This window comes from Myripristis murdjan, chromosome 15 (genome assembly GCF_902150065.1).
Source record: "Myripristis murdjan chromosome 15, fMyrMur1.1, whole genome shotgun sequence".
NCBI classification, from domain to species: domain Eukaryota; kingdom Metazoa; phylum Chordata; class Actinopteri; order Holocentriformes; family Holocentridae; genus Myripristis; species Myripristis murdjan.
The window spans coordinates 23769522-23780774 of NC_043994.1; the positions used below are offsets into that span (position 1 = coordinate 23769522).

The 11253-nt window shown below is 47.1% G+C and overlaps 1 protein-coding gene across 1 annotated transcript in view; it reads left to right on the forward strand.

The window, feature by feature from the left end:
* The window catches only part of jag1b (jagged canonical Notch ligand 1b), a 29630-nt gene extending 18841 nt beyond the window's left edge, over positions 1-10789 (forward strand). The window contains exons 12-26 of the mRNA XM_030070817.1: positions 178-351; positions 798-948; positions 1732-1896; positions 1986-2099; positions 2895-3008; positions 3203-3316; positions 3775-3891; positions 4680-4707; positions 5253-5338; positions 5925-6038; positions 6131-6240; positions 7850-8089; positions 8736-8867; positions 9173-9314; positions 9959-10789. Coding sequence (XP_029926677.1) covers positions 178-351; positions 798-948; positions 1732-1896; positions 1986-2099; positions 2895-3008; positions 3203-3316; positions 3775-3891; positions 4680-4707; positions 5253-5338; positions 5925-6038; positions 6131-6240; positions 7850-8089; positions 8736-8867; positions 9173-9314; positions 9959-10443 — 2286 coding nt within the window. The 3' untranslated portion in view covers positions 10444-10789. The remainder of the gene's footprint in view (positions 1-177; positions 352-797; positions 949-1731; positions 1897-1985; positions 2100-2894; positions 3009-3202; positions 3317-3774; positions 3892-4679; positions 4708-5252; positions 5339-5924; positions 6039-6130; positions 6241-7849; positions 8090-8735; positions 8868-9172; positions 9315-9958) is intronic.
* The last annotated feature ends 464 nt before the right edge of the window (positions 10790-11253 follow it).

Here is an 11253-nt window from a genome sequence, read left to right on the forward strand (position 1 = left end):
GAGCTGTGATAATGTTCCTTCAAAACTTGTCTCGGCCCTCCCCCCCCTCTCAGCCTCGCTGTCTGCTCCTCATTCTCTCCCCGGTTTGACAGTTATTGTTTGGACCCCGCCCTGCCCGAAGCGGTTACCAAATCCGTGGCTGGGTAAGGTTAACCCCGCTCTGGTTTTCTGTCTCAGGACTTGGTGAACGGCTATCGCTGCGTGTGTCCACCTGGCTTTGCCGGGGAGCACTGCGAGAGGGACATCGACGAGTGTGCGAGCGCTCCGTGTCTGAACGGCGGCCGCTGTCAGGACGAGGTGAATGGGTTCCAGTGCCTTTGTTTGGCCGGATTCTCAGGAAACCTGTGCCAGGTGAGACAAAGTTAAACAACTCCCACCACCATCCCACACGCAAACAAAAGCAAACACCCGTACAACTCATCCTCGCTATCATTTCGCATCTTAAGCCCCCCCCCGCCCTCTGCCAGCATTGCTGTATCTTTGGGTTCGTTGTAAAGTTTTCCTGCCCCACCCTCTTAAATGGCTGTTGTTCCACAATCCTCCTTTTAAAAGGGAGTGCTTTGTTGAAGCTGCTCCTGGCTACAGCGGGATACATTCCTCAGTGCTGAAGCCCAGACTCAGAGGACGGCTCCTATGTCTCTGCCTTATTTTCCCCCTTCCTCGGAGTGCTGTGCGTGTGTTGTTTCCTGGCACGGCCTGTAGGGAGGATGCTGTGGGTTGTGCACTGTTTAGTGTAGCAGAAACTATGTCAACTATCAGGTTCAGCGCTCTCTATTCAATACCTTTCTTTGCTTCAGCTGGATATCGATTACTGCCTGCCCAACCCGTGTCAGAACGGGGCGCCCTGCTTCAACCTGGCCACCGACTACTACTGCGCCTGCCCGGAAGACTACGAGGGCAAAAACTGCTCCCACCTCAAAGACCACTGTCGCACCACCACATGTAAAGGTACGTCTCCCACCTCCGGTAACCACCATCTCTTCCCTGTGTCTTTTTCCACCAGTTTTCTGTAAGGTGATCCGTGCTGCGTGCTGTATTAAAACGCTGAGTAAGACGAGGTCCTCGTTCATTCGCCTGAACACTTTGCCCACACGTTTCCCACGGGAGCAATACCTAAGTTTTAGTTTCATGCACTGAAGTTCCTTGGCCAAGGTGGGCTGTTTTTGAGTGCAGCTCCGTTGATGAATGCCCCCCCTCCACCAACATTTTTTTTCAGCAAAGCTTTTCCAATGACTCTCCCCTCCTCTGAGTTCCCTGAAAATCTGGCAAAAGGCTGATAGCACTGTGTGTGTTCTTGGTAATGACTTGGTGGGCTACCTCTTTTTCTTCCCTCAATGAGTGTGCACATTTCATGTGTGTGTGTGTGTGTGTGTGTGCGGACCAACCACGGAGCCAGATACCATACACTGTGAGATTCTCTCTGCTGTTGGCAAGAATTGAGTGATTACAGGGGAGCGAAGTCGCCCCCACCCCCTCCCCTAACTGGATCAGACAGGGGGAAGGAGAGGGATTTCAGTGTAGAGTGAAGCAGATCGCTCTGAATTACTTATGAAAGCATAACAGCTTATCGCTATTGCTCCTATCACAATTTTTCCATCACATTCCTTTTCAGTCAGGAAAACAAACCACATGATATGTTTTGGAGCGGGCACTCACTGAAGTGCATCGTGTTGACCTCGGTTGTTTGCTGCAGTCTCCCTAACCGGCGAGCACATCTGTCTCTCCCCGCAGTGATTGACAGCTGCACGGTTGCCGTGGCGTCCAACAGCACACCGGGAGGGGAGCGCTACATCTCATCCAACGTGTGTGGACCCCACGGCCGCTGCCGGAGCCAGGCCGGGGGCCAGTTCAGCTGCGAGTGCCAGGAGGGCTTCAGAGGCACCTACTGCCACGAGAGTAAGACGCTTTTGTAATGAATTTGTAGTAAAGTAATCCTCTCAAATAACATTTCCTCTAAGTAAAATTGACCTTTCCGCCTTTTGTAGACATCAACGACTGTGAGAGCAATCCATGTCGTAACGGAGGCACCTGCATCGATAAAGTCAGCGTGTACCAGTGCATCTGTGGTGACGGCTGGGAAGGCGACCACTGCGAGATCAGTGAGTAGGATTTCTTTCACCGTGAGCACAGAGTGAGACAGTTTGGTTATTTAACAATCCCCAATTAGCCGAAAACTCAATCGCATAACCTTTGCTGGGTGCACTTAGACATTGACAACATGAAAAGGGTAGAAAATAATGACAAGAACAAAAAATGAATAAATCTCATTGATAATCAGTGACTGTTGAGCACAATTAAATGTATCAGCACCACTCACATGATGAGACAAGAGGAAAGCGAGCTCGTGCATGTCACATGGGTAACACTGGCTGTGTGTCAGCGCATAAAGTTTCCTGTTAGCTGGATGATTTGCATGTTACAGAGTTTCCCACAGAATGATGTGGCGGGGAATTATTATTTGAAAGTATTAGCCTATTTCCGGTATTTCTTATTTCACCATTTTAATTCTAGTTAGTTCTATTTTTGTGTCAAACTATCTTAACCACCTTGCTTCTCCCTTCAGTTTTCTTTCCCACACACGCACACCTGTACTGTCTCGCTGCACACACACCCAAAAAAACACAACTCGCGTCTTGAATTTTTTTCACCTACAGTGCTGTTTTCACAATAGCAAGTGAGCCGCGTATGGAGGCGGCTTGTTGTTACTGACATATCTACTCTGTTTGTCTGTAGTAGTGAAGCATATAAGGTTCTGTACAGGTACCTTATATGCTTATATGGGGAACTGGCACTGTTAAACTTGGAAACCCTAAATGGGTCGCATTATACACACATATGGGGAACACTGTTTGTATGCTATAAATCACACTCCCATCTGTTGATGTTTCTACCAGACATTGATGACTGCAGCACCAACCCCTGTCACAATGGAGGGACATGTCGAGACCTGGTGACTGATTTCTTCTGCGAGTGCAAGAATGGCTGGAAGGGAAAGACGTGCCACTCCCGTAAGAACCCCTTTTTTCTTTTCTTCCACACCCATGCAGTCTGCCTGCGCAGGCTCATGGTATTTGCTTATGGCTGTATGTAATTACCCATATTTTCTATACTTGTGTGTGTGTACCGAACATGTGTGGTATATGCTGACTTCTGTGAGTGTGCCGATTGAGCAACCCATAAGATGCAAATTGTTCCCCCGCAGGCGAAAGCCAGTGTGATGAGGCCACATGCAACAACGGAGGCACCTGTCATGATGAGGGAGACACCTTCCAGTGCAAATGCTCTCCAGGGTGGGAGGGGACGACGTGCAACATAGGTGAGCCGCGCACATGGGGCCGCACGGTAGAGCCACGTATTTATGTACACAGAAGATAGCTGTGTGGGAGAGCTCAGCCTTGTCTCAGATTTTTATCAGATCTGTCAGATCCGTGAGGTCCACAAACAGTTTTTATCCCCTCAGTCTGTCAGCGCTCACTCCCTTCCCACCTCCCGCGCCCATTTTTCCCTCTCTTGTTGACAGATATCTGCAAAAAAAAAAAAAATCCCCCCGATTGCACTGATAATACACTGCAAATTTGGGGAATGCAGATTCCCCCTCGGAGAAAGCGAAGCCCTAACCGAAAAAACCACACCAACAGCAGCATGTCTGTTAGGTTTTCGTGAACACTGATTGTACTGATAATCCACATCTGAAAAATGGGACTGCGCAGTAATTTACACTGACAAAACTGAACCTCTTGTCTTTTTTTTTTTTTTTTTTTTTTTAAACCTCAGCCAAGAATTCCAGCTGCCTTCCAAACCCCTGCGAGAATGGAGGAACCTGTGTGGTGAGCGGAGACTCCTTTACCTGCGTCTGCAAAGAGGGCTGGGAGGGCCCCACCTGCACCCAGAGTGAGTTCGCCTGTGGGAGGGACGGGTGGTTAGTGTGGGAACTTCCAATTATAATCACTAAATGATAATAAAACTTTGCTCAGTGCCGCGGTGCAGTTCTTTTGTACGGCTTCCCTCAGTCCCCCCCCCCATTCTTTCCTCTCCCATCTCATCTTGATCCTCACCTCTTTTCTTTTTAATCTCTTTCCTCTTTCCGCTCTCTCCCTCGCTGCCTGGCTTCAGGCTGTTGCTGGCCATCAGAAGAGAGGCAGGCAGGGAGGGAGGGAGGGAAGGAGAAAGGGGTTCAAGCTGAGGAAAGTGGAGACAGATGTTTCTCCCCCTCCTCTTTCGACACACACCCCTCTCCCTCTCTCTCTCTCTCTCTCTCTCTCGTTGTGCATTCCTGTCCAAACAATGACATGTCGGCTTGTTCTGCAGCCCTCCTCCATTTCCCTGGCTTCCCTGGGATCCCTGCCCTGTATGCATGTACTCCGAAACATAAATTCCCCTACATTTATAATGGAGGGAGAAGCAGTCGGGGTGGGAATTGGGGAGTGGGGGGAGCTGGAACTCATTTTGAGGGTGAGAGTCGACCGTGTTGTTTGCTCTGTGTAGTTAATAAGGCAGAGTAATCAGGCAGTGTGGAGCCCGACCGGCCCAACACGCCTCTGCACACGCAAGCTCAGACGTGCTCTTCGCTGTCATCTGCCCTAAATGCTCATGCGTGTGTGGGGAGAAAAAAAAAAACAACGCACTCACTTTTTTCTGTCTCTCTCCCTCCCTCCTACCCTCTCTCCTTTCTCTTTCAGATACCAACGACTGCAGTCCCCACCCATGGTAAGTGGAAGCTAAACATTTCCTGTACAGCTAGAGATGCATAACCAAGGTGCTCCTCCTGTTACGGTAGTTTCTCACCTGCAGGCTCCCTCCCTCCCTCTCTCTCTCTCTCTCCCTTTCTCTCTCTCTTCTCTCGTTCTCCTTGTGTCTCACTGCTGAGAAACAAGCACACACCCTTCCCTGTCATTCCTGGGATGCAATCAGCTAACCCTCTATTTTGAGCTCCCAGGCGCGATTGCAGTTAACCACACACCACTGGAGCTCACTCCAAAACCCAAGCATACTTGTCCATTAAAAAAGAACAAGCCTGATTGCCTTAATTGCCTTTCAGAAATGGTTATTATATGGTGATTGGAGGGAAGATTCCAGCTTGGTGAATGTTTGATGTGAAGTGTTATGGGCATGGGCAGCGTGTATTGATATCAGTCTGGAAAACTAGACCCTTGGGCATCCGGAGACATGCCTCCATGGTGAGTTGACTGACCGGCCTTCCCCTTACATCTCTCTCTCTCCCTCTCTCTCTCCCTCTCTCTCTCTTTGTGCAGCTACAACAGTGGAACATGCGTCGATGGGGACAACTGGTACCGATGCGAATGCGCCCCAGGCTTCGCAGGTCCAGACTGTCGGATCAGTGAGTATTAACTCCACCTCCCCTTTCTCTGATCCCTGGCTGAGCCGCGGGTCAGAGCGGGCCCAAGCCGGGGGGACTGTCATGGTCGCTCCAAATGGAAGGTCTAGCCGGCCAATTATCCGCGCATTGGGCGGCAGGCCAACCGCGCCGGTGTCACTCGGCCGGGCCATACTCGCGGCCGTGCTGCCGTCCCCGGGGGAAACAGGCTTACCAGGCCAGCAGCTAATCAGCCATGCTCTCTGACACTGATTACACAGATTGTTTTCCCTCTTAAAGGCTTTCAGATGGCCACATTCTTTCCCATTGGGAACCCTTTGTTCTCCTAAGTCCAGCCTTTAGCTCCCGCATACCTGCTAATGATGCAGCTTTTAATATCGAGCTGCACGGGGCAAACAGTCCCAGGCTGATTTAAAGCTTGTTTGCTTGTCTTTTATTAACCGGTGTGTACACGTACATATGGTTCAAATGACACATGTGAATTCGACTCAGGAATTAGATTTGTGTGCTGACTGCTAAATCGGTGTTTGTGCTGTCTTTACTCCATTAGGGTGCCGTTTCTTACCTGTAACTCTTTCCTCTGTGGCAGATATTAACGAGTGCCAGTCCTCCCCGTGCGCCTTCGGTTCCACCTGTATGGATGAGATTAACGGGTACCGCTGCCTGTGTCCACCAGACCGGACTGGACCCCACTGTCAGGAAGGTAGATGTCTCCCTCAGAACAGCAGGAACAGGCATAAACATTCACGTATTTCTGAGGTTGTGTTTTCAACACGTTTGTTGCGCCTCACACAGTGACGAGAAGACCTTGCACCGTTAACGGACAAGTCACCCCTGATGGAGCCAAGTGGGACGAGGACTGCAACACATGCCACTGTTCGAATGGGAAAGTTGTTTGTACAAGGGTATGTCTTCACCTAATATTATTCTGCGTATGTATTAAATACAGGAAGAACATACTGTTAAAAGTGTTCCAGTAGTGTGACGTGCCTGGTGGATGTGTAGGGCTGTGAACTTCATTTCCTCCATGGTTTTGATCATCCTGTCTCCCCGTGAATCACCGTACTCAGCATGTGATGCATTTGTTTCCTGATCGGAGAGGGGTCATGCAGAATGACTTCAATAAATAGTCAAAGTCACAGTGAAATGGTATTTTGAGAGCCTCTTCCTTCCTTAATTTGAGGATTCGGGGCCAGCCTCTTTCAAAAGTGTCAACCAGTGGCCGATCAGTTTTAGAGAGACGGGCAGTTTTATTAGATGGGAGGGTCATGACTGTTCAAAAACATTTGTTTTTTATTGCTTGAAATTTTGGTTCGTGCCTACTGGTGCAGTATGACATCACCATCTAAGATCAACGGTTTTATGGGATGTAGAAGTCACAGTATCTTGACATGAAAATGCAAAAAAATAGAAGTCTAACATGGAAAATTAGCTAACAAGTTTAAGAGGTCGTTTTTCATTTCATTGTGGCTGTAAAGACTTTCATCCAGGCAGTATACACAGGCAGTTACACACATAGTCCAAAAAAAAAAAAAAAAAAAAAAAAAGTGACAATGGTCTGATTATCAGCGCATAAATCTGAGTATCAACTACAAAAATCAAGGAAACGGTGTCAGAGACTTCACAGGCCACAACAGATTGAGTCATAGGGTGGAGTTGCTTGGGGTGGAGTGTTGAATTCTATACAGAGATGATGCAGTTATGCTTTGATGAGAAACACAATGGCGTTGTTAAAAACAGGTGTCAAGTGCCATTTCAGAATCTCCCATAATCGCTCTGGGTTCAGAGTTTGTGAATTAGAGCGCCATGTTATCATGCTCGCCTAACCACTGGGTGAACAATTGTGCCACGCTGGTGCCGCTCCCCTCAGGGAAGAAATGGCATCATGGGAACAAAATGAGAGTTGTCCTGTGATATAAATACAGAAAAGGCACTCTTTTTTTTATAGTTTTGCCTGCAATATTTTATTTTTTTACTGTTTATTTGTATTAAATATTTCATGAAAGTAAGAAAAATGTGCATTACCCCGCAGCATTTTGTTAACCACGAGAAGACATCTAAAAGACATCACATCACTGTTTATAGTTTGTGTTGGGGTAAAGGGAGGGACAAATGCCATAAAATACAGTTACACATATTATTATGGTAATTAAAATAATTATTAAATAAATACACAGTGAAAGTTTGACCATAGCACCCAAAGGCATGCAAAGTAATCTGAACTTTTACTGCATTTAAACATTAGCCTTGACAACTTAGGGATAGTTGGGCCAAAACCATGACAGGAAATGTACCATTACAGAGCCACCAATATCCTTGACTGTGGGGAAAATTTGGTATTAGTGTTTCCATTATTTTGCCCATACCCTGTTTACAGTGCTGTGTTTCATTTCCATGGTACATAAATAGTTTCTTAGGCATAATTATACATTAGGTTTCACTGAACGCAGCGAAACACGTGTGCGCGACTGCGACGTTATCTCACCACGGCTTCTGTTTTATTTTGCTGTCCAGATGTGGTGCGGACCCAAATCGTGCCATCTGGGCGCCAAGAGTCGAGGCGCGTGTCCCTCGGGCCAGAGCTGCATACCTATCCGAGAGGGCCACTGCTTCGTGAAGCCCTGTCTCGGCCTCGGAGAGTGCTGGCGCTCCAACCCTCCTCCGCCTCCCACCAAATGCCACCCCAGCTCCAGTTACCAGGACAACAGCTGCGCCAACATCACCTTCACCTTCAACAAGGAAACCATGCCTCAAGTGAGTTACCTAGGCACCAGAGACAGATTGAATTAAAGGTTATTGGGTCATTTTTCATGCCTCTCCTCCACCCTACTTTTCCACCACCACTCGTAATTCAATGGGAGCAGCAAACTGTGAAAGATCAGGTTTTCAGAAGTGCTCAAGCCGTCCCTCCTGGGGGGAAAAAGTTTCCAGTCCAAGCCTCTCTCGTGAAGGGTTCAGTCATGTATATAAATGGGTTCCAGGAAGAAAAAATGGGGGGGATTTCTCTCCTCTGTCCCTGTGTGTCATTGCCTGCATCCAAGTTTTGGTCTTTCTCAGCAGCAAAGCATTCATGACTTCATAACTAATGCCAGTCCACTCTTAACCTGACCGCACTGGGAGATTAATTTCAGGATCATATGGATTTGAGCTAAAACAGGACCACTGGCGACTCTGTCACCACATAGGATCATCACTCGCCAGTTGTCTAACAAGCATGACGGCACGTAGTGACAAGAATATGAGCCTGCGGTCTTTAATCTAAATGAGGTGGATCCCAACGCGATAGAGTGGTGAACATATTGCCAGAATGCAGGCTTAACTCTTCCTTTCACTTCCCCGCCTATTTCCTCGGTTTTCCATGTGCATTAACATTTGCTTAATTTCTTACCCTTCTGTCCAGAGCTTGACTGTGGAGCTTGTGTGCAAGGAGCTGAGGCACTTGTACGTGGTGAAGAATCTGTCCCTGGAGCATTCAGTGTCCATAACCTGCGACCCGTCGTTCTCAGCCAGCAACGAGATCCACGTCTGCATCGTAAGTATCTCCTGTTCTGTCATGCACCTCCGCCATACTCTTACCTGCCTTTTATCAGTACATATATCAAAAAAAAATCTCTATAAACCAACCTGCTGTGGAAAACCCTCTTTGGTTAATAGCGTGCTACACTTGTTTTGACATCATCTTGTGGGAGATGTGGCAAATTTAGCTTTAGTCATGAGGTTTGTTGACAACGAGGAAACCAACAGTAGCAGACAAGACGGAATTTGGGTGACAAACAAAAAAAAAAAACCCTCACCAGTACATTTAAATCTCACTTTCTCTCTCCTTGATGTTTCTAGTCGACTGAGGACCATCGGCTGGACAGGAGTCCCATTAAAGAGATCACAGACAGAATAATCGACCTGGTTAGCAAACGCAACGGGAACAACACCATCATTGCTGCCATCGTAAAGGTGCGCGTGCCAAGCCCCAGCAAACCCGGTATGAACCGCCTCTTCACTCTTGATTGTTGCTTAGACTGTTTTGTGAAACTTCCAAGACGTGCACACACTTGCATGTGTAAAGAGGGGGAAGGAGATCAGATGAGATAGAGTGTCTCGCCCTGACTAGGACGACACCCCAGAGAAGAAAGGAAAGTACAAAGTACAAAAAAAAAAAAAAAAAAAAAAAGATGCATGCAGAATAATTCACAATCCTCCCACGCTTCTCAGACTGCCCAGGTCTGCCCGGGCAGTTTGACAGTCATGGCAGCTGTAAATGGAGCTGCAAAAGAATGTAGCCAGGATTTCTATGGAAAGACCTGAGCCTCTTGGCTTGGTGGCTTCAGATTGGCTCGCAGTTTGACTGGCTGGAGTTGTAGTAAGACTCCTGCATGTGTGTCCACCATTCATCAACATGGTGACAGCAGACTTCTGCCACGGCCAGACAGAAGCCTCCCCTCCTCCCATGTAAGGGGCTCAGAGGTCAGGTTGCACTGGCGGGAGTTTATTAATGATGCAGAGACTTTGATTTAGTGCAGATGTGTAATAAAGCCTATTGCATATGAATATTTTTATTGTGACTTCATCCTTTCAGATCGAAATCCTGTTTATTGTGACCCTGACTGTCTGTCTGTGTTTTGTCAGACTACCTGGTGCCCCTCCTCAGCTCTATCTTCATTGTCATCTGGGTCCTCGTGCTGGTCTCCATCTTCTTGTGGTGCATGCGTCGCCGGCGGAAACAGAGCAGCCATGGCAACACGACGACCACCGGCTCAGAGGACAATACCACCAATAACGTGCGGGAGCAGCTGAACCAGATCAAGAACCCTATAGAGAAGCATGTGGGCCTCACAGTGGCCATCAAAGACTATGAAGACAAGAACTCCATCATTGCCAAAATAAGGACAAATCATCCTGAGGGGGATGAGGATGACAAGGAGAGGCACTTACAGAAGGGCCGCTTTGCCAAACAGCCAGCATACACACTGGTGGAGAGGGACGAGAAGACGCCCATCTCCAACCCGAACTCCAACTCCACAACCAGCAAACATCCTAATTGGACTAATAAACAGGACAACAGAGACTTGGAGACAGCAAACAGCATAAACAGGATGGACTACATTGTATAGCAGACAGCTGCGTTGCTGTGCAACCAAGCCCTATGCCCTCAAACCCCGGTGGCGGGTGAAACGGGGAAGCTTTGGGGTGTGTAGTTCCTTAAACTGTCGTGTCAATCTTGACCCCACAGTTAGTATTTTCAGATATTCCCCGTGTTAATTTAAGTTTTGACAAGCTGGCTTACACTGGCAGTGACGGTTGCTTTGGTTGGCTGGAAATGCTAGGCACTGATACACATTTCATAGCAGAACTAGTTGCAAAAATGTCCTCCTATGCATTTCATTTTCTGTCTGTTTAGTGGACACGTTTAAGGGGCTCAGTTTCCTCTTAATTTTTTTTTTAAATTTCAGCATTATTTAAAATATTCTTTAGTAGTAATTGTTGTACAATGACTAAAAGTACCCGCATGTTCAACACTAGAGCTAATTATTTTAGTACGTGTTTGAATTTTCCCTACCTGATGAACAAACGGTTCTGTCTGGAGAAAGTGCCTTTTCAGCTTTAGACCTCAGCAGCTGTCAAAAATGAGAAAAAAAAGATCAACTTTATTATTTATTTTTCTTTTTCTTTTGGGAGGGTGGGAGCGGGTGGGTGGGATCAATGTCAGCAGTTGCTGCCAATATGAAGAATTTATGTCAATTTAGAACCTGTAGATATGTACATTTTTTTATTAATCATTGTGTATATTTGATTTATTAACTTAATAATCAAGAGCCTTAAGATATCATTCCTTTTTATTTATATGTTCTGTCTAGAGTTTGAAGGTTTTGATAGGTATGAAAGCTTACCGTTTCTTTCAATGACTTAATTTTTTTTTTTTT